We start from the raw sequence: 23,684 nt of genomic DNA, 5'->3' as shown, positions 1-23,684 counted from the left end.
CCATCTCTGGTCCAGAACAGAACCCTGGAGTATATCCCTACAAAAGGAATATGATGGGATGAAGATCCATGCAGACAGAAAGAATGGTTAGACAAGTAGAAAGTGACCAGGTAAAAGTGATCAGCAGTGTCAAAGGATACAGAAAGGTCAAGAAGGGTGAGTGAGAAAAGGCCATTGGATTTAGCAGCTGAAAGATCATAGTAGCCCTTGGAGAGAGAAGTTTCAGGTGAGGTTAGACATCAGACTGCAGGGTGTTGAGAAGTGAGTAGGGGTGGAGGAAAATGAAGCTGTGGAGACAATGAGTGTAGACTTTTTCCATATGTTTGGCAGTTAGAGAGAGAAAAAAAATGTAGAATACTTGAAGGAGATAGCAGGAACAAATAAAACAAATTTAAGATGGGGAGAAATCTGGGAATGATTGTAGGTGATTGAGAAGGAGCCAGTGGATAAAGAGATATTAAAGATTATAAAGTGAGTAGAGATAAGTGAAGAGGCAGGCTCCTAGAGTAGATTGGAGGGGATGGGATCAACTTCATAGAAAGATATGTTTGCCTTGGTAAAGAGAAAAACAGGGTGGGGGACTGATGACAGTATTTAAGTATTAATGAAGAGCTGTTATATGGAAGAGGGATTAGATCTATTCTGCTTAGGTTCAGGGGGAAAAATATAAGACCAATAGGTGGAAGCTGAAGAAGCAGATCTGGGCTCAGTCTAAGGAACAATTTCCTAATAATTGGAGCTGTCCAGAGTGGAATAGACTGCTCTGGGAGTTAATGGTTTTTTCCACCAGTGGAGGTCTTCAGGCCTAGATTCATTAGCCACTTATCAGAGAAATTGTCTAAGTGTTTCTTATTCAGGTATGTATTTGATTTGATGAAGCCTTTTGTGACTCTGAAATTATCTAATATTTAAAAAACTTACTCTATTCTCTTCACCACCATGCTAACTATGGGTATACTTGACAAGCCCTTATTCAAATTTTATTCTTTGGTTCACTTTACTTTTAAAGACTGGATCTTCCTATCTCACCCAAGCTAGATGTGCAGGGGTCACTCATGGGCCTGATCCCATTCTGATTAGCACAGAAGCCTTGATATGTTCCATTTCTGACCGGGGCTGGTTTGCCCCTGCTTAGAAAATCTGATGGCCCTCCACTTCTGGGGGCTCTCCATACAAATGCTGAATTTAGTGCAAAAGTCTGATCAGCTTAGCCCACTGCAGATCAGAAGTCCTGAACTCAAGAGATTCTCCAGCCTCAGCCTCCTCATTAGCTGGAATTATAGGTGTGTACCACCATGCCCAGCCCTGGTTCACTTTCCATATCTGCTGAACTCTCACACAAATCCAATATTCTAGCATTTTGCTTTTCTCCCTTACTGGCTTATTTAGCAAATCCAAATGATTACAGATAGTCACAAGTAAGCCTCAGGAACTCTTGGATGCAGCAAATCAGTGATGCTAGGCTTTTTACCTGAGCCTCCAAATTTATACCAATCACCTTCACAAAGGGAAATCCTGTCTTAGTCTTCTATTGACCCTTTAAATAAATTACCAAGAAGCCTGACCTTGGTTTTGGGGTTTGTCTGTTTGTTTTGCTTTATACCAGACTAAGACTATAAACATATATCAAAATATAAAAAATAACCAAAGTGGGTTAAATCAGGAGAGCTCAGATTTCATCTTGGAGATGGCACCTGAGAAGAGTTTTTGGAAGTACTTAGAATTTGCCTTCTGAATGTAAATCTCATGGAAGAAGAAGGGAATGAGCATTAATTAAGTGCCTACTGTGTGCCAGACACTGTATTAAGTACTTTATAAATATCTCATTTAATATCTCAGCTAGAAATTATCTTTACCTTCTTTGGTTACCAGTAGCATTTTTTTATTGCAGCTCTCTTATGTACTCATTATACCTGACCTTGTCTTAGAGTTATTGATGTATGTATCTTATCTCCCTTAGTAGACCTTAACCTCCTTGAAGGTAGAGATTGAGTTGTGTTCATCTCATTATTCCTTACACATAGGTGCGTTCTTTGTTGAAATTAATTTGATCTCAAAATGTTTGGAAAGGTCCTAGACTAGGGGTGGGGAACCTGCGGCTTCAAGGCCACATGTGGCCCTCTAGATCCTCAAGTGTGGATTTTTGGATTCAGTCAAAAGGCTGCACTTGAGGACCTAGAGGGCCACATGTGGCCTTGAAGCCTCAGGTTCCCCACCCCTGTCCTAGACTATTCCAGCTTCCCTTAGTAACCTACTTTGGCTTTCTCATTTATGTAAACCTTTCTTGGCTTTGGAACCTAGTAAGATAAATAAAGGATAGAGAGACATAACTAGGGCAGAGCAAATGGGGTTTCTTCCCAAGATGCCAAAATTTAGAGGGTGTTAATAACATTTGTACTTCTTAAGTAGGTAAGAAAAAAATTGAGGTTAGTACCCAGTTAACAAAAATAATTAATGAAATAGGAAGCTACCCAATTGCCTACTTCTTTAGCAGATAGATGAACTTCTTGCTAACCCAATCCCATCCTGCTCCCTAGCTCATTGGTAATTCCCCACCAGAGACCTAGGTCCTAGGGCTCTGCCCATGGGGTCTTGTATGTCAATGTCTGAGGTCTTTCTCCCCATTCCACTTCACCCCATCTCCATTGAACTGGTCCATCTTTTTTTAAAATAATATTTGATTTTCCCCCAATTATATGTAAAAACATTTTTAACATTCATTTTTAAAAATGTTGAGTTTCAAATTCTCTTCTTCCTTCCCTCTCCTCCTCCCCCTTCCTTAGATGGTAAGCAATCTGATATAGATTATACGTGTACAACCATGTGAAATATATTTCCATAGTAGTCATTTTGTGGACAAAAACTCAAACCAAAAAAAAAAAAGCAAGAAAGTGAAAAAGTCGTGTATTTTAGTCTGCATTCAGACTCCATCAGTTCTTTCTCTGGGGGTGGATAGCATTTTTCATCATGAGTCCTTTGGGATTGTCTTGGATCATTGTATTGCTGAGAAGAGCTAAGTCATTCACAGTTTGAACTGGCCCATTTTTGTGAAGTTTTTGTACCAGGTTCCAGAATTACTCACACTAGCTATGATAGGATAACACTCCATTTTATTTGACCTGTGTAGATAGTTCAATAATCCAGATAATTCAGTCCATAACCCCATCCTTGGGACTGAATTATCCATCTGAATATAAACTAAATTCCTGTCCCATTTTTGTGCTTTACTTGGTGTTGTACAGAGAAATCTTAATTTTACATGAGGATGACCGGGACATATTTGTATGGCTTTCTGTGATGGTAATTCAGGTAATTCTTTTCCCATCTCTGGACCTGTTCCCTAAACTATAAAATAAGGGATTGGTGGATGAAAGGATCTCCAAAGTCCCTTCTAGTACTGACATAATGTGACCATAAATTGAATTTCAGTTTAAAGCCATGACTGTCTCTTCTCATGCCTGGAGTAAGTTTCAAATTTCAAGAGTTGCAACCATATTAAGAAGTGGGAAGTTACAGGATGGAAATAGAGGGAAAGAGAATTATAAATATTTGTGATGAAGGAGGAAATCTCTGATTAGCCTGCTATTTACTCTAGAGTTTTGGTAGAGATGATCTGAAAGGATTTAGAGGAAAGGTAGATAGAATGCCATGAACTAAAATTCTAAAGAAAGTTAGCCCAGGAGGATTGGGAATCATTCAAGAATGAAGTTCTGATGACACAAAAAGGAACAATTAGAATTAGGAGGAAAAATTGGAGTTGTCTGAAAAGACAAATGTAAGTGCGCAGAAAACTCACTAAGATTTTTAAAAAATATATGTACATGAGCCATAAAATTATGAATATGAAGAATTCATAGGAGCATAGGAAGACATGTGAACTGATTCAGAGTGAAGGAAGCAATACCCACAAAGCAACGTACGTGGTGACTATCACAATGTGAATGGAAAGCACAAAACCAAAATAAAAACCACCAAAACTGAATCCTGTGTAAACATACCTCCTTTCCTTCTTTGGAGAGATGAGGAACTGTGAATATAGAACGTTTGCATATACTTCAGACTTGCTTGATGTGAAGGTTAGTTTTTTTGGAACCACTTTTTTTCCTCTTTTTTATTTTTACAAGAGATGGCTTGTTGCAGGGGAGAAGAGGGGAACATTTGGAAATGTAAGTAAATAAGTTATGTAACAATCAATAAATAAACATTTATGAAGCATCCACTGTTTGCCAGTCACTGAGCTATGTGCTAGAGATACAAAAAGAGGTAAAAGACAGTTCCTACCCTCAAGGAACTCACAATATAATGAGAAAGACAGCAAATATATACAAAGAATCTATATAGGATAGGATAGAATAGGATAGGATAGGAAATAATTAACAGAGGGAAGGCACTAGAATTAAGAGGGGTTGGAAAAGACTTCCTGTAGAAGAGAGGATTTTGGTTGGAACTTAAAGGAAGCCAGTGAAGTTAGTAGGCAGAGATGAAAAGGGAGAGCTTTCCAGGCATGGGGAGCAGCCAGAGAAAATACCCAGAGCTGAGAGATGGAGTGTCTTATTTGTGGAACATCCCAGAGACCAGTGTTGTTAGACTGAAGAGTGTGTGGCAGGGAGTAAGATATAAGAAGGCTGCAAAGGTAGGAGGGAGTCTAGGTTATGAAGGGTTTTGAATGCCAGAGGATTATGTATTTGATCCTGGAAGCGCTAAGAAACCACTGGGGTTTTTTAGTGGGGATGGGGCGGGGTGACATGGTCAGATCTGTGCTTTAGGAAAATCACGTTAGTGGCTGAATGGAGGGTGGATTGGAATGGGGACAGACTTGAGTCAGGCAGACCCACCAGTAAGCTATCGAAATAGTCCAGGTGTGAGGTGATGAGGTTCTGCACCAGAGTGGAGGCAGTATCAGAGGAGAGAAGGGGGCATGTTGGAAAGATGTTGCAGATGTGAAATTGACAGGCCTTGACAACAGATTGGATATGGCTGGGGTGGGAGGCCAGTGAAGGTGAGAGACAGTGAGAAGTCAAGACTGGGACGATGGTGTTGCCCTCTACAATAATAGGGTAGGTAGGAGAAAGGAGGAAGGGAGAGTTTAGGAGAAAAGATTGTTTTGGACATGTTGAGTTTAAAAGTCTACTGGATATCCAGTTTGAGATGTCTGAAAGGCAGTTGGAGATGCAAGATTGGAGATCAGCAGAGAAGTTGGGACAGGATAAGTAGATATGAAAATCATCTGAATAGAAGATGGTAATTAAAGCCATGGCATATAGCCCACTGGATGAGATCACCAAGGGAAGTAATATAGAAGGAGAAGAGAAGATGGAGCAGGACAGAACCCTCTTGGACACCTATGGTTAGAGGGGTGATCTGGGTGATGATCTAGCAAATAAGACTGAGAAGGAACAGTCAGATAGGTAGGAGGAGAACCAGGAGAGAAGTGTCCTCAAAACCTAGAGACTAGAGAGTATCGAGGAATAGAGATTGATTAAGTGTCAAAAGCTGCAGAGAGCTGGAAGAGGATGAGGATTGAGAAAAGGCCACTGGATTTGGCAACTAATAAATTATTGATAACTTTAGAGAGAGCAGTTTTGGTGGTATGATAAGGTCAGAAGTTGAATTATAAGGAGTTAAGAAGAAAGAGAGAGAGAGAGAGAGAGAGAGAGAGAGAGAGAGAGAGAGAGAGAGAGAGAGAGAGAGAGAGAGAGAGAGAGAGAGAGAGAGGGGGGGGGGGCAGCTAGGTGGCGCAGTGGATACAGCACCGGCCCTGAAGTCAGGAGTACCTGAGTTCAACTCTGACCTCAGACCAAACACTTGACACTTACTAGCTGTGTGACTCTGGGCAAGTCACTTAACCCCAATTGTCTAAATAAATAAATAAAGAAGAAGAAGAAGAAGAAGAAGAAGAAGAAGAAGAAGAGAGAGAGAGAGAGAGAGAGAGAGAGAGAGAGAGAGAGAGAGAGAGAGAGAGAGAGAGAGAGAGAGAAGGGGGAAAGTGGAGGTACCTATTGTAGATGGCTTTTTTAGCCACAAAAGGCAGAAGAGACAGAAGGTGATAGTTAAGAGGGATGGAAAGATCAAGTGAAGATTTTTTCAGGATGGGGGAGACATGGGCATATTTGATTTGCCATCACAGATTAAAACATTTTAAAGCTAAAAATACATACAGAGATGGAAGCAGAGGCAGGAAAGGACAAATATAACAGCATCATAGGATAGTGTCTAGAGTGCTAAAACACAATGAGCAGAATCTGGAAAGGAAAACTAAGGAGAAAGAGGATTACGGTCTTCTGAAAGCTATAGGGGTGGGGGGAGAAGAATCAAAGAAGGTACAGGGCAACTGCTCAGAGTACACAGGACAATGGTAATTGATGACTGAAAAGTACAAAGAACTTTTCTATGGAGCATAACTACTTAATTCTCTGCCAAGAGAAAAAAAAGTCTTTGGACTAGAAAGGACAGGACAAAATAGCTAATAAAGAATTGATATACTAACTGTCAGGTGGCAGAGACAGAGGTGTGCTGGTAAATGTTTAACAATTGGCTCTCTATTAAAAAAATCATTTGTATACATGACATGCTTATAAGTTTCATCTGCATCATTAACACTTTCTCCATCACTTTCTGAAGTCCCAACAGTCAGCAAAACAATACATCAAGACTTTGTTTATATAGCATTTGCTGATTTCTTAGGTGTAAGTGCTCACACTGAAAATTGAACAATCTGCTGTTATCAGACAGCCAGAACTGGTTCCAGCATACCTCCAGCCACTGAACACCTAGCTTCCCTTGATGATTTCAAGTCACCATCCTTAGATTCAGACGACTGGCAGATGTGAATGATAAGTTACTGTCAGGGATCTTGAGAAGCTTGTGGAACACAGGAGAAGCAGCCCAGGACTAGAGAAAGCAAATGCTGTCCCAGTGTTCAAAATAGGACAGATAATGAAATCTGCAAACTCTATGCCAATGAGCTTAACTCTCATCCTTGGCAAAATCCTATAATGTTTTGTTAAAGAGTTAGCGAACACTTTTAAAAAGAAGTTTTTATCACAAGGAGCTTACATGGCTTCATCAAGAACAGGTCATACTGGACTAATCTTTTTTTCTCCCTTTTTTTGGAGAAAGATTACTTAATCTGTAGAACTGGGTAGCAAAGTGTTTGATAAAGTTTCATGCTATTCTTATGGTAAAGATGGAGAAATATGGGTTAGATTCTACAGTTAGATGGATTCAGAGCTGATTGAAAGACTAGACTCAAAGATTAGTCCTGAATCATTCAGTGTCAGCTTAGAAGGAGGTCTCTAATGGGGTGCCCCAGGGATTATGCTTGGCTCTAAGCTACTTAATGTTTTAATAAATGACTTGGATAAAAGCATAGATGGTATGTTTATCAAATTTTCAAATGACTCAAAGCTAGGATAACTTGGATGAAAAAATCAAGATTCAAAAATATCTTGACAGAAAGATGAAATTTAATAGGGAGAGATAATTCTAAAGTCTTATACTTTTATTTAAAAAAAATCAGCTTCTACAAGTATAAGATAGGGGAGGCATGACTAGATAGCAGTTTGTGTAGAAAAGATCGGGGGAAGTGGTGGGTGGGTGGGGGGCAGATGGTGGCCTACAAGTTCAATATGAGTCCACAATGTGAAAGGGACTGAGCCATTGATTTCATTGGAATACCTTGAGAGAAGCTCCTACTTTCTCTGCAAAGTAGAGTGTTGTCTAGAGCATTGAGAGGTTAAATGACCTGCCCAGGGTCATACAGCCAGTGTGATTCAGAGGTGGTTCTAGTACTTCAGTCTTCTTGCCTTCAAAGTTGGCTTTTTATCCACTATACAATAATGCTTCTCCATGCTTCCAGTCACATATGGCAGTAAAAGAAAAATAAACTGATGGCAATCTTGCGTGGGTGAAAGTCACAAGCTAGTTTAGACTTGATGTAAGGAAAAACATATCTAAAATTAGATCCATCCATCCGAAAGTGGAATAAACTACCTCAAGAGGCAGTGGGATCCTTCTCATTGGAAATCTTCAATCAAAGGTTGAATGACCAGTTTTCACATGTATTGTAGAATTTTTTTTAAAGCATAGATCGGATTGGACAACTGACGAAGTCCCTTATAGCCTGAAATTCCATGGTTCTACAAACATCATGCTAGATCCCTGATAGCATTTTCTGGATCTCAGATATGATCAAATGAAATACTGTATGCAAAACATTTTGCTAACCTTAAAACACTATATTTATTATTACTTATATGTGATATAATACATAATACATAATAAATATTGCTGTTTGTTATTATAATCATTGAGAGGCAGAATGGCATAGTGGATAGAGAGCTGATCTTGAACCGGTATGATGTGGGTTCAGTCTCACCTCTGACACATACTGGCTATATGATGCTGGGAAAGTCACTTAACCAACGTGCTCAAGGTAACTCTGGAAGAGGGAGATTCTTAACCTAGGGTTCGTGAACTTAAAAGACATTACGTATATATATTTTTTGGGGGGTACAGGAGGGGTTGGGCAATGGGGTTAAGTGACTTGCCTAGGGTCACATAGCTAGTAAGTAGTATGTGTCTGATGCCGGATTTGAACTCAGGTCCTCCTGCATCCAGGGCTGGTGCTCTATCCACTGTGCCAACTAGCTGCCCCCTTAAAAAACATTTTAAAAAATTTTCAGTTCCAAATTCTCTCTTTCCCTCCAGCCCTTTGTTTGCCCATTGATAAGGCAAGAAATAGAATGCTCATTATACATAGGAAATCATGCAAAAATTTCCACATTAGCCATCTTGGGTGGGGGGAAGCAAGAAGAATAAAAATTTAAAAATATGCTTTAAATATTTACTCCCTCTGGAAGTAGATAGAATTTTCCATAGTGAGTCCTTTAGAACTGTCATGGATCATTGTATTGATCAGAGTAGCTAAGTCTTTCACAGTTGATTATTGTTACAATACTGCTGTTACTGTAAACAATGTTCTACTACATCTGCTCACTTCACTTGGTGATACTTCTTATAAATCTTAGTTTTTATGAAACCATTCCCTTCATCATTTCCTATAGCACAATAGTATTCCATCACAATGACACTACAACTTGTTCAGCCATTCCCAATTGATAGGCATCCCCCCAGTTTCCAAGTCTTTGCCAGCACAGAAAGTGCTGCCATATTTTTTTACATAAGGATCCTTTTCCTTTTTTTAATCTATTGGGGTATAGCCCTAGCAGCAGTATTATCAAAAGTCCATGAACTTAAATAAATTTGTTTTTCTTATGGCACAATATGATCCTTTGTGATGAGGAATTACAGGGGAACACTGAGAGATTTCATGTATGCATATGCAATGCCAAGTATACATTTCATACAATTTGGGAACACTCAAGCAAATATACATGTGATTCCAAGTGTAAGTAAATTCCTCTATGAATGAAAATTAGCATGTTATCTATAACTTACAGTATTAAGGAGATCTAATTTCCTAGGCACCCCTAGGAAGCTTGTGGCACATGTGACACATGTCAAAGATGATCCTTTGATCACCATTACAGGGTATGCCCAGAGGTAGAACATTCTTAGTTATGACCTGTCCACATGACTGAAACCACAAGTGAGACCTTATGGGGGAAGAAGGGAAATTTTCTTCCTTGATATGAAACTGCTCTGGTCTTAAAGATTCGAAGAGAACATAGTCTTTGATGAAGAGGGTGGGAGATTAATTTAGCCATAAAGTCAGAGCACCATACAAATGAGAGGAATATTCATTTGAAGAAGAGTGAAGATGAAAATGGCCGAATATTTTAGAACTATAGAAAAATTTAAGCTAGCAGGAGAACAAACCATTTAAGTGACCAGCTGTCCCTAGAGATAATGTTACCCTAATAAATTACTTGAAATAGAAATTGGAAAATGACGAATTAGAATTTAGGCAGTCTGTTCCATATTTACATCTTGAACTGATTTCTATTTTATAAATGTCTATGAGCTTAAGCCACCCAAAATTTGACTTGATCACTGATCTGGGACTATAATTTTCAAGTGCCACTAATTAGAATAAACAACCTCCCAACATAAGGAGCAAAACTCTAAACTGCCTCTTTTTATTCTCTCCCTCCTCTTTCCCCCTTCCCCCCCCCCACTATAGCCAGGTTTGAGGATTTTAAAAATAAATTCTTTAGGAAAATGTTTTATTTCTTCTTATCTGGGAAGGTTGGAATCATCATAACAGAATCACCTTTTTAGTGTCAGTGAGCATGGACTAAAAGAAGTCACCTCATTCAACTCCCTAACACCAGGAAGGGCTACATGTAAACCACTGAGAGCACAGGACACCAATTCCCCATATTTCAGGTGTCCTTCAGGACCTGGTGATTCCTCTGGATTTGGAGGAATACTGCTGGGCCTTAAGAAAAGCTGAGTTGGCCCAGGAAACTAGACTCATATATTGGACTCTTAACTGTTAGGCTTGTGGATTCATGTAACACTGGTTTTGTTGTTTCTTTCTTTTATCCCCTTGATATTCCTGGGCACTATTTTACAAAGGCCAAAAAGACATATTAAGTGTTACCATAATCCCTGAGTAATAGGGTAAGCCAGAAAATCCTAGTCCCCTTAGGAGTCACTAGGCATTGATCTCTGTGTCTCTACTTTTATAAAACCTACATCACAGAATGCTAGCTCTAGAAAGCGCCTTAGAGATGATCTAGTCTAAACTCACACTTAACTAAAGAGCTAAGGCCCAGAGAATTAAGTGAACTATCCAAGGTACCTAATCAGCGTCATGACTAGGATTCAATTCCGCCTACTTTATGCTCTTTCTCCTAAGTCACATTGTCCCTTTTCTTCATTCAGAAGAAATCAATGAGTAGAAAGGAAATGCTAGTCTCCTTTGACAAGGTAGTCTGAGGAGACTTGCCCATGCCAGATGTGAAAGCATAAATTTAAAAAATGGCCACTGTAATTCAAGATTCTAGAATCTGATTTGCTGCCTTCTGGTCTTGTCTATTTCTGGACTCATAGAGCTTAATTACGAGTTGTATGAATTACTGTATACAAAGTCGAATCCAGCATGTCACCATTTCACTCCTACCCCCACCCCTTACTCCAGATCACATGGTTACCATCTCCATAATGAATCCAGCTTGCTCATGAACATTAAGAGCTTTCTTTAGGAAATGGATCAAAATGGAGTTAATAATCAAGAGTGTTGGGAAATAGAGTTCACACTTGTTACTTAAGGAGTAAGTGCATAAATAATTTCAGCTTAATGTGGTGGTAAAAATTTTGAGCTGAGCATCAGGAAAACTGGGTTCTAGTGCCAACTTGGACAATAAGAAAGGAAAAGAAAGACAAGCACCTACTATGTACCAGGCATTCTGCCAAGTGCTTATATCTCATTTGATCTTCACAACAATCCTGGGAGTTAAGTGCTATTGTTATCCACAGTTTACAGTTGAGGAAACTGAGGTAAACAGAGGTTAAGTGACTTGCCCAGGGTCACATAGCTAGTAAGTATCTGAGGCCAGGTTTGAACTCAGATTTCCCCTACTCCAAGCCTAGTTGTGCCACCTAGATGCCTCCAATAACCAGATATGTCACCTTCCTCTGCACCTCAGTTTTCTTCATCTTTGTAATTAGGACATTGCACTAGGTGATATTTAGGATTACTTCTAGCTCTAACATTCCCAGTTCTAAAACACCTTATAGTTCTAATATTCCATGCTCTAAGAGCCCTTTTAGTTCTAAAATTCCATTTTCTAAAGCCCTTTCTAAGTCCTCTTCTAGTTCTGACATGCAATGATATAAGTTCCCTTCCAGTCTTGACATCCATTGACATCTATGTTCTTTCCTTCCAGCTCTAACATTTTGTATTCTGGGCCCCGACATTCTATATTCTAAGTTCCTTTCTAGATCTGAAATTCTATGGCTATGGTCCCAAATAGTAGTAGAATGGCAATGTAAATGACAAGTGGTGCCTTCTTGGATATAAGTAGATGAAATATTTATTAAATGCTTACTGAACACCAGACAGTTCTAGGTGCTAGCGATATAAGGTCTAGAAAATAGGACAGTCCCTACCCTTAAGGAGCTTATATTCTAATTGAGGAAGACAAAGATTAAGAAGAGTTGGAAAGGGATAGGGAAGGAGAACAGGATAAGGAGAGAGGGGAAGGGAGTACCTGGGCAGGGGGGAAGCCACTGCTGGTGTGGAGGTGGTGCAGTCCCAAGAGTGAGTAGCGTGGCTTGGACTTCTCAGGATAGGGCAGTTACAAGTAGGGACTAACCAATCAGGGATTAGGCCTCAGGATGGAGTTATCCTCAGAGGGGGCAAGATGCTGGTAAGGAGACAGAGCAGACCAGAAAGTAAATAAAAATCTCTGTTCCTCCCTAGGAACATCCAAATGCAAATTGTTTCAGAAATAAAGCAATGTGCTAGTGTAGATGCCTCCACCCAAGCCCAATCAGATCTGGCTTATTAGGACTAGTTTCATTTTGCTAGCCCATGTGGAAGTCTTTTATCCTAGATCACTGTTAATAGTCAGAGAGGATCTTGCCTTATTTACCTATGTTGACCTTACATCACCTCAGAGCTCCTTTCAGTGAAACTGCTTCCTGCCAAAGCCATTACGTTTTCTTAGCTTCAGGCAGATACAGACTCTGGATGGCTTAATTTAGAAGCAGCTCAGAAGAAATTCCTTGTTCCTGGGTAGCCTGTGTCCTCAAATTCGAGGTCTTTGGGGTCATGCCTACACAGGTGATTTAAGCTCAAAATTTAATTAGCCTCCTCGTTTCCACTTAAGCTGCCTGTTTCTGGGGAAAATTGGGTAGAGAGCATAAGAGGGGTTGTCAGCTTCCTTACTGAGCAGCAACCTTCACTTAGCTCATAGAACATAGATTGTCTGTCAGAGATCTTAGATACCATCCAGTCCAATCGTCTTATTTTACAGATGGGGAAATTGAGGCCCAGTAAGGAGAAGAGGCTTAGTCAAGGTCCTCTAACTAGTTGGCCACAGAACCAAGACTGCAAATCTCCTAGTGCCTTAGAGATGACTATACCAATTCTGTCCAGTTCAATGTTTTGCAAAATGGGCCTCTCTCTTGGAGTTTAGCACTCTCAGCGCTACCTTAATCAATGCCCTGGGGTGGTCGTTCCCCTCCTGGGCCCTACAGGGTTTTCCCTGGCAGCAGCTAGGCTTTGTATAGAAGGCCTCCTAAGTGCCTTAGGCCCTCTGGAAGATAATAAACTGATCCAATCACTGATACATTTCCTTTGAATCCACTGGTGCCCAGAATAAATCCTGCATATTCTTACCTCTGATGCGTTTATTCAATCCAGTCCCCTCCTCTGGAATGCCCCTCCCACTCCTCTCTCCATATCCACTTAAAGTCCAGCTCAAATTGTGCTTTTCTCCTAGGAAGCCTTTCTTGACCACACCATGATTTCTTATTTCTTGTTTCTCTCTCTCTCTCTCTCTCTCTCTCTCTCTCTCTCTCTCTCTCTCTCTCTCTCTCTCTCTCTCTCTCTCTCTCTCTCTCTCTCTCTCTCTCTCTCTCTCTCTCTCTCTTCCCTCCCCCTTTGAATTCATAGCACTTATCTGTACAGTACACTCACAGAGAATTTACTCATTCATATACTACCTTGTGACATCTGCTGTATTGTTATTTGACTTTTCATGTCTCCCCATGAACTGTTTGAGGGTCAAAGACCATTTCTTATTCATCTTCATATCTTCAACAGGCCCAGAACATACTAAAAATACTAAGCCACATTACCATAGCCCTTTGAGGCTTTCATAGTGCTGTCCTTACAACAGCTCTGAGGCAGGTAGTATACATTTCATCATCTTCATTTTACAGATGAAAAAACTGAGGCTCAGAGAGATTGAGTTGCTCAGGGCCACACATCCAGAAAGTATCAAAGCCCTAGGAACTAACTGCTAGTCCAAATTGGGACTAGGAGTCTTTTAACCCTAAGTTTCATTCTATTTCCACTGTACCATACTACCTCTTTCGGCTCTTAGGAGATGTGTGTAGATGACTGGGATATGGTCAGAGCTTCAGCTTTCCTCAATTAGGGGCTGTGGATGATTGAACACTGGGATGTAAAACAGTTTGCTAATGATCTGTTACACCTGTTCACTCTGCCTGAATGCTGAGTAATAACATCTGTGTAATTAATGGCAAATGTTGGGGCATAGGGGTGGCCTGAGGAGAGAGTAAGTCATGTGTCCTATAAAATTCAGGGCCATCTCTAGCCAATATGTGCCTTTTAGAAGACAGAGTGTTTTGCTAGAGTATAATGGTGAGAAGTCTGGTCTATCCACTTCTCTCTCCTCCTCCCTATCTCACTCTTTCTCTCTCACTCTCTCTCTCTCTCTCTCTCTCTCTCTCTCTCTCTCTCTCTCTCTCTCTCTCTTTTAGGCAATTGGGGTTAAGTGACTTGCCCAAGGTCACATAACTAGTAAGTGTCAAGTGTTTGGTCTGGGGCTGCATTTGAACTCAGGTCCTCCTGACTTCAGGACCAGTGCTCTATCCACTGCGCCACCTAGCTGTCCCTTCTTGCTTTCTTTCTGTCGCAATCTCTCACTCTCTCGCTAAACACTGTCTCAGTATTTGTGCTTTCTCTCACTCTTGCCATCTCTTGCTCTCATTTTTGGCATGTAGAAACAGTAGGAGTTGTTTTCTGAAAGTGAAGGATCAAATGATGACACCTTAGACTTATATGTTCACTTGGGACTTACAAAACACTTTTTATACAACAATTTTGTGAGATAGGCAGTACAAGTATTATTATTCCCATTTTCCAGACCAGGAAATTAATATCTGGAGAGGTCAGTGGTTTCCAGCCACCCAAGGTCACAAAGATCATAAATGCAGTCTTTTGTAGTAGAAAGATCACAGACTCTTTCAGGACATCATCTAGATTCATTGACACTAGTCACCCTAGTTTTTTGACTGTGGACAAATCACTCCACCTTTCCAAGCCTCATACAATGGTGAGAATAACATCTGTAGTATTTTTCTTAACAATATGTTTGTTGTGAGGGTCAAATAAGATAAGAAATGTAAAACATTTTGCAAACACTACAACACTGTATAAATGTCATTTATAATTATCATTTCAAAAAGTACTTTGTAAACATTGAAGTACTATTTAAATGCCAGCTGTTATTACAGCATATTGCTTCTCACAAGAACAAGAACAAAATCTTGGCTTCACTGACCACTTGTGTTAAGCGTCAGCATTGAGTGTTTCTTAAAGACACACACTATGTCCAAGCGCAGTCCAATTTTTTCATGTCCAATGTCTTCTCACAAGTGCTCTCATTTTACTTCAATGGTTAAAATTTTCAAGGTCCTTTGTACCTAATCAATTAGATACTTGGAGCCCTAAGCAGTAGTCTTGTGTAAAAGTCTACTTAGATATCTTGGTATAGTTAACACAGCTCCCAAACAACCAGAGAATGCCTTCTATGTAAGGTCGGTAATGCATGGCAAGGGTGGAGATGTCCCCAGACTCTGACCAACATAGTGAAGTTGGCTTCAGACCCAAAGCTTCATATTTTATGGGGTCTGATGATACTGATGCTAGGCAGCTGCAGATGAAGGTGTCAGTATCAAAAGGACAAAATAAAGTCATGTAAATTCCCTTCTTCCCTCAGTCAGCATTAAGACAAAACAGAGAGACCCCTCCCCCTTTCATACCCAGAGCCACTTTCATCTGTATTATTTATTTCATTTTTCACATATTCTTCTTCATTAGAATGTAAACTCTTTGAAGGCAGGGAATATTTTTTAAAACATTTTTATATATTTCATTAAATGTTTCCAAATTACATGTAAAAAATTTTTTTACATTCATTTTTTAAAATTGTGAGTTCCAAATTTTCCCCCTCTCTCCCACCCTTCCTTGAGAAGGCAAGTTATATGATATCAATTATACACACGAAGTCATACAAAACATAATTCCATATTAGCTATGTTGTAAAAGAAAACACACAAAAACCCCCCATGAAATATAAAGTAAAAAAGTACGCTTCAATCTGCACTCAGAGTTCATCAGTTCTCTCTCTGGAGGTGGCTAGCATTTTTCATCATGGGTCCTTTGGAATTGTCTTGGATCATTTTCTTTCTTAAAAGTTTTTTTAAAAAATAAACTTACTATTGATTTCTTTTTAACATTCTTTTCTTTTTAAATTTTGAATTCCAAATTCTCTCTCTCCCTCCCACCCCCTCTTTCCTACCCACTGAGAAGGCAAGCAATATGATATCAGTTAAACATATGAAATCATGCAAAAGATATTTCTATATTAGCCATATTTCAAAAAAAGCAAGAAAAATAAAGAAAGAGAGAAAATTGTACTTCAATTTGCAGAGTTCATCAGTTCTCTCTCTGGAGGTAGACAGTATTTTTTTTTCATGAATCCTTTGGAAATGTCTTAGATCACTGTATTGATGAGAGTAGCCAAGTCTTTCACAGTTGATCATCATTACAACATTGCTGTTACTGTATACAATGTTCTCCTGGTTCTGTTTCATATAGGTTTTGCCATGTTTTTCTGAAACCACCCCCTCATCATTTCTTATAGTACAATAATATTCCATCACAATCATGTGCCATACCTTGTTCAGCCATTAATTGATTGAATGTCCCCTCAATTTTGGATCATTGTCTTGATCAGAGAAATTAAGTCTTTCACAGTTGATCATCCTTATAATATAGCTGCTGTTAGTGTGTACAGTATGTTCCTGGTTCTGCTCACTTTACTTTGCATTGTTCATATAAGTCTTCCCAGGTTTTTCTGAAACCAATCCAGTTCACCATCTCTTATGGCACAATAGTATTACATCACAACCATATACTACAACTTGTTCATCCATTCACCATTGAGGGGCATACCCTCAATTTCCAATTATTTGCCACCACAAAAAGAGCTGTTATAAATATTTTTGTACACATAGGTCATTTTCCCTTTTCTTTGATGTCAGGAACTGGTTTTAGCATTTTCTTTGTATCATCAGTGCTCAGCACACTGCCTGGCACATAGTGGGTGCTTGATAAATGCTTATTGATTGGTTGGTTAGTTGGAAGGGGTAGGGCAGGAGGAGACCATTCTGTAAAGCGTGATTGGACCATGGAGTCCCCTGAGTAATTCCTAAGATTACTTCCCATTAGATGTGTACTGATCATAATAATGATGATAATCCTCATCTAATAGCTAGAGAGACAGCCAGTGTGGCCTAGTGGATGGGTAGCCAGCTTTGGCAATCCAGAGAAGGAAGATGATGCCTAAGGTCATACAATTATTATGTTATTAGGACTTCAACAGGGTCTTCTGAGTACTTTGTACCCTCTTTCCATTATACATATCTCTCCCTCCTCCCTTTTTTCCCTTTCTCTCTATATTGTTTTTTTTTATTTTTCCATTCTTCCTCTCTCTTTTTTCTTTCTCTTCTACCTATGCCTTAGAAACTCATAAGCTTGATTGAATCCTTTAGTGACACCCAAGTGGCTAGCTCCTCCTGGCTTACATTATGGGAGAAACAGCCATCTCAGGAGACACTCCTTTTTTCTGAACTATGAATTCTCCAGCTATTCCCTCCAAATCCCAAGATAACTTGTAGGTTTCTTACCCTTCCTAGGTAATTTAATTTTCATTTTTTTAAGACAGTCTCCTAACCTCTCCCAGGCTGGAAGTTAAAGAGCTACTCATGCTGACCCATTTCTAACTTGGGCCATAACTTAGACAACCCAGTGGTCTTCCACTCCTAGGATCCCTCCATATTGGTGCCCAACAACCCACTGCAGCTCAGAACTACAGAACTTTTGTCATCCTCAGGCTCCGTAGTAGCTGGGATTACAGGCATATGCCACCATCCCCTGCTTTCCCAAGTAATTTTAAAGGAGCCATCACTCTGCCAGAAAAGATCATTTTAGGGGAAAGAGTTGTACAGTTATTAGACAAAGTTTCCTTCTATCTGTAGTTAGATATTTCTGAGATGATGGCAGCAGATGGAAAGATGTTTTCCATCATCTTCTGAGAAACATGGGAATGCTCAAATATTGATTACATAAAATTTTAACCAAAAAGGTTTATACTTTTTTCCTTGGATTTGTCTTTCTTACATATTTCCTTCCAAAGAGTAGTAAAGAAGTTTTTTTTTCTCTCTCTTGGATTTTGACTAAGATAATATAGCATACTAGATACTTTAGTCTCATTAGCTGCTAACAAGTGCTTAGCAAACCTTAAAACACCATATGAATGTGAGTTACTATTACTATTAATCAGATTATCTTTAATTCAGGTCAGTGCTATCCAACAACTTTTCATTCAGAAACTATTCTGGGCAAGGTACTTTGCTAGGATTCAAAGAATAAAAAACAATACAAACTCTGCCCTCAAGGGGGTGGGGTGGAGGAGAGAGAGAGAGAGAGAGAGAGAGTGAGAGAGATAGAGAGAGAGAGAGAGAGAGAGAGAGAGAGAGAGAGAGAGAGAGAGAGAGATAAACTTGTTAAGTGCTTACTATGTGTTAGGCACTGTGCCTATACAGTGCCTTCACAGTGTATACAAATAAGCAAGACAGTCTCTGCCCTCCAGGAGCTTATATTGTAAAGAAGGAAGATAACATATAAAGGTGAACTGGAAAGGGGAAGGTGAGATGGTGGAGGAGGAGGGTCCCTGTGCCAGGACATGGTGAGGAAATGGTTGGGAGGAGTCATAGAGGCCTGGGCCCTGGCTACATAAGACAAAAGTCTTCACCCAAGGGTGAACCGTGGTCTCTGGCAAGACAGAGATGGTTGTAGCATAGGGCCATGGTGAGGAGACCCAGAGCTGGAAGTGTGGAGGATCCAATCCTGCCCCCACTCAACCACCCCACCCCACCCCCACCCCTGCCACCATCCCTCAACAACATAAGGCAAAAACTCTCCTACCAAAGCATCCACTAGGATGGGGCAGAGACCTCCCCAAACTACAACTGGGGCGATCAGAAGGATTCATGGAAGAAGTGATATTGATCTAGTCCAGGGGTGGGCAACCTACAGCCTTGAGGCCATATGTGGCCCTCCAGGTGCTCAAGTATGGCCCTTTGACTGAATCCAAACTTCACAGAACAAATCTGTAAAACTTGGATGAAGTCAAAAGGCAGCATCCGGGACAGCTAGGTGGCACAGTGGAGAGAGCACTGGCCCTGGAGTCAGGAGGACCTGAGTTCAAATCTGATCTCAGACCAGACACTTGCCACTTACTAGCTGTGTGACCCTGGGCAAGTCACTTAACCCCAATTGCCTCACCAAAAAAAAAAAAAAGGCAGCACCCAAAAACCTAGAAGGCCATATATTGCCTTGAGGCCACAGGTTTCCCACTCCTGATCTAGTCCTTGAAGGAAGAGGAGGATTTCAATAGCCAAAAGCCATGTAGTACATTCTGAGTATGAGGTTGGACTATGTGAGTGTGCGCAAGTGGGAAACAGAAAGAAAAAAAGGATTGGAGAAGAACAAGTAGTCTGATTTGCCCACAAGGTTGTGAAGGAGAATATTATGAAATAAGGCTGGAAATATAAGTTGTGGAGGATCTTAAATGCCAGACTGAAGAATTTGCATTTTATACCACAGGCATCTCTTTAAGACTATAAACTTCAAAGGTGATGATAAACATTTGTATGAAATCTCATATTTGCTTTAAAAAAAACCTTAAACTTACAAGCAACAGAGAGCCCCTGACATGGGATCATCTCCACACTGGAACTTTGGGGGACATTGCTCCATTTTGGGATGCTGAACCCTAGTTAGAAGCATCTCTTCCCCCCTATTATATTTTATGTGTTCCATAACCATTTGGGGCACCCAATTAGTACAAAATTTCTACATAGAACCCTGGGAAGTACTGACAGCCCATCAGGAAATCTCCCTTTGCATGGTGGCTAGTTCATTCTTTGAATCATGGGAAAACAGTATAGTAAGGGCAATACTGAGTATTAGATTCTATTTCAATAGAATTCCAGCTCATTATGAAATAATACTTATTAAGCAACCATTTATATGTGGAGTTACATTTAACACATTATAAAATACAAATTAAACTTATAAGAACTGCCACTTTATGACATTTCTCATTTCACCGTTCCATGTATATACTTTCCTTCTTGATGCCTTTACTCAATCATTTGTCACTGTTTGCAAATGATGCTGAAAAGATGAATGCAACAGCACATGGGCAGTCATTTTATGATGGTTACTTAGGCTACAATTTCTAGCATTACATTGCATCTAATAGTAGGGGCCGCCTAATCTCTAAGTGTTCACAATTTTCAATGGACAAATGTGATGTTGATAACACATGTAAGAAAAAAGAAAGAAACAATGGAATTAAAGAGGGAGGAGAAAAGGGAAGAAGAAAGAGAAAAAAGGAAGATGGAAGGAAGTTGAAAGGAAGGAAAGATGGGAAGGAAAAGGAAAAAAAAGATGGGAAGATGTAATCACATGAAGAATAAGCATTAGGTTTCTGCATAGTGAGTTTTATATATCAAACCAACAGGCAGCTGGTGGGGCAGCACTGGGTCTGGAGCTAGTTCTGGAGTTTAAATCTAGCCTCAACTACTAGCTGTTTAATCCTGGGCAAGTCACTTAACCTATCTGCCTCAGTTTTCTCAACTATAAAATGAGGATAATAATAGCACCTCCATAATAGCACAACAGCCTCCCAGGGCTGTTGTGAGGATGAAATGAGATGATATTTGTGAAAAGTGCTTAGCACATTGTCTGGCACATAGTAGGTACTATATAGAAATGCTTATTCCTCCTAAAAAAACAGGACAGCGGTGGGCAAGGAAGAGGTCTTCAAGGATGAGATGATATTGTTCCTTTGCTCATTTTCACCAGCCCATTTTTGCTTTATTTCTACAGGTGAACCGCCATCTTGATACATTCCCATCTGAGAAAGCTCGCCAGAGGGCATACAAATCCCACTATGAGGAGTTCTCAGTACGCCAAGGAACCCTTCGTATGGGCAACTATACCCATCCCTAGACACTTGATTTTTATAAAAACCCTTTTAGTGTGATAGGAAATTCCCTAGATAGATTTTAGAGTATGGTGGGCCTACCTTTTCTGTCCTTATTGAGACAAAACCCCCATGTCATTTGATGGGGATTCTGCCTCTGTAAGGACCTCAGAATCAGCCCTCAAGCCAATGATATTTGATGACTTCCTATTTTTTTTTAGGTCAAAGTGCACTAGTACCTCCTTCCCACTTCCTCACTGGAGAATCATTTCCCCTTAGTATTCTAAATCAATAGTCTAGCCCATCCACCCTTCCCATACCCTCTTCTGATGTGAAGAACCTGAGTTTCAAGGCACTTGTCCAAGGAACCATGCCAAGGTCAGATCACACAACCTTGTAACACTCAAGGCTATGAACAACAGACACTGGCTTTCCTACTGAGTATAACATCAACATACTCTGAGATCCCCTGCTTTCTCTCCTGAACCTTAGTTCTCCTCTTTGGGTTTATGACCACATGCATGGGAGTGCCAGTTCTCTTGGTTCCAGTCTACCATGGATCCTCCTAGAAAGTCATTGAAACCTTTAAGATCTGGACTGTTCCAGTTCTCCAATGATGCATTATCTCGAGATCTATGAAGTCATTTCATTATCCTTCATCTATGGGAAGGTTGCTAGGGTTAGCATTATTTAGATCCCTTCCTAAAGAGAGAGAGACTTCCAAAGAAGAGAGAGGACCACGGGAATGTGTTCTCAGTATGTAATTGTTCTGGCTGATTTCCTCAGCCATTCTTCACATTGTGGAAGTACCCCTTCCGTCTACTCTCTAGTACCTTTTGTCAGAGCTTATATATAGAGATTCCACAGTTCTGTATTTTAATTAAATACCTTGATTTGCTATTCCTCTCTCATGTCCATATTTGAATAACTTAACAGTATATCTACAATACTAATGATGGAACCAAATGGGATTCAGGGGTTAATGGAAGTTTCATAAGGAGTTTTCTCTTGGTGAACTGGATAGATTCCAAATATCTAAATCAAAATGGTTGGGCCCCTACTGTTCTATCTCCCTTCCCTTCCCTCCCACCGTGATTAAAACGTCAAAAGATAAGTTGAGAACCACACACTAAAATCTAAGCTCCAATGCCCTTCCTATATAAACTTTGTATTTCTACTCTCCCACTTTCCCCACCCATTGTTCTACACAGCAGGTAGTTAAAGACTACAAAGCACTTTGCATTCCATCCATTATCTCATGTGATCCTCACAACAAACCCTGTGAAGTCTGTAGTGTAATTACAGTTGTCTTCATTTTACAGATCAGGAAAGTGAGTCTCAGAGAAATGAAGGGATTTGCCAATCATTAGTAAGTAGGGAAGATATGTTTGGACCTTATGGCTTCTGCCACCAAGTCCAGTTCTCTGTCCATTGTACCATATGGCTTCTAATTCTGGCTGGATTAGCCACCCCCCACCCCAGACTACCAGGTATTGCCCTGTTTAGGTGGTCTTTAAGGTTCCTTCCCACTCCTACTCTATGAGTCTATGAGTCTATGACTTCTCTAGGTGGGATATTCAGGCTGGTTCTCCTAACACTGAAAGAACATTTCTGTAGCCACTAAACTGAAGAGCAAAGTCCAAGACCTTTTAGAAACTCATTCCACAATGATAATGTCACACTTCCTCCTGTAATCATATTCTTCAAAAACACTAAAGTGACTCACAAAAGTCAGATGATCCTTGCTCAGGGGATAGATGCCATAATAGGAAACATCAACAGTCTTGGCTCACCCCCTTTGAAGTTACTACCTCTTGACATCCTACCTGCTCCATGATGGCAAACTCTGTCCCTAGGTATGGGTCCATCAGTCACAGAAGCTCCATTATTTCTCTGTGGTCCAAGCTTTGGGAGTCAGGGCCATTGTACTGCATGCTGTGTAGGGCAACTAAGACGGTACTAAAATGGAATTTGCTATCTTCTGGGTGACATTTTCCTTGGAGGGAAGGGAGTTTTAGAAGCATTCTTCAGTATCTATTAGGTAGTGCAATGCATCTAGAGAGGAAGAGAGACACTAAAATCAAACTTAAGACAATGAATAGACCACAAAGCAATAGAATGGTTGGGAAGATAACCAGTTGTCATGTACCTGGTTACTGCATTAATAGACTGAAAACAGCAATCAGAAAGTATCTCTTGGAATCTTAGGGATGGCTTACATAATTTCATTTTATTTACATATGCTAAAAAAAGAAAGGTCTTGTGCCCAAACAGGTGTGACAAAAAAAGAAAAAGAACTTAAAAGTCTAAATAATAATCTATGATGTTTATTTGAAATCTATAAGCCATGGTGAACAAAGTAGAAGATGGAGGAAAGGGCAAAGGAGTGCTTTGGGGCCCCAGAAATTTACCGCTCCCCCCAAATAAAGAGTGATGGAAATCATCATCCAGCAGAGAGAGGTAGATGCCGGGAGGAAAATATGTGAGGCTGGGTCTTCCTCTCTCAGGATAAAGGAAAGCCTGGACTGAGAGCAATAAATTATCAAATCATTTATTGCCCAAGAAATAGAAGAGTAAAATGCCGGTAGGAAAGGGAAGCTGTGTGACTCTGTATGTTGTTAACTCCATTCTTGAACACTCTTCTCAAAGACCAAAACTCTTCTTTATGTCCCGACACAGCTC

The 23,684-nt window shown here is 40.1% G+C and overlaps 1 protein-coding gene across 1 annotated transcript in view; it reads left to right on the top strand.

The window, feature by feature from the left end:
• The window catches only part of CFAP77 (cilia and flagella associated protein 77), a 181,950-nt gene extending 160,048 nt beyond the window's left edge, over positions 1 to 21,902 (top strand). The window contains exon 6 of the mRNA XM_020973544.2: positions 20,906 to 21,902. Within this exon, the coding sequence (XP_020829203.1) occupies positions 20,906 to 21,028 (123 nt within the window). The 3' untranslated portion in view covers positions 21,029 to 21,902. The remainder of the gene's footprint in view (positions 1 to 20,905) is intronic.
• Positions 21,903 to 23,684: the final 1,782 nt, after the last annotated feature.

This window comes from Phascolarctos cinereus, unplaced genomic scaffold (genome assembly GCF_003287225.1).
Source record: "Phascolarctos cinereus isolate Bilbo 61053 unplaced genomic scaffold, phaCin_HiC Scaffold_2;HRSCAF=192, whole genome shotgun sequence".
Classification (NCBI taxonomy): domain Eukaryota; kingdom Metazoa; phylum Chordata; class Mammalia; order Diprotodontia; family Phascolarctidae; genus Phascolarctos; species Phascolarctos cinereus.
This window is presented reverse-complemented; position numbering and strand designations above follow the sequence as displayed.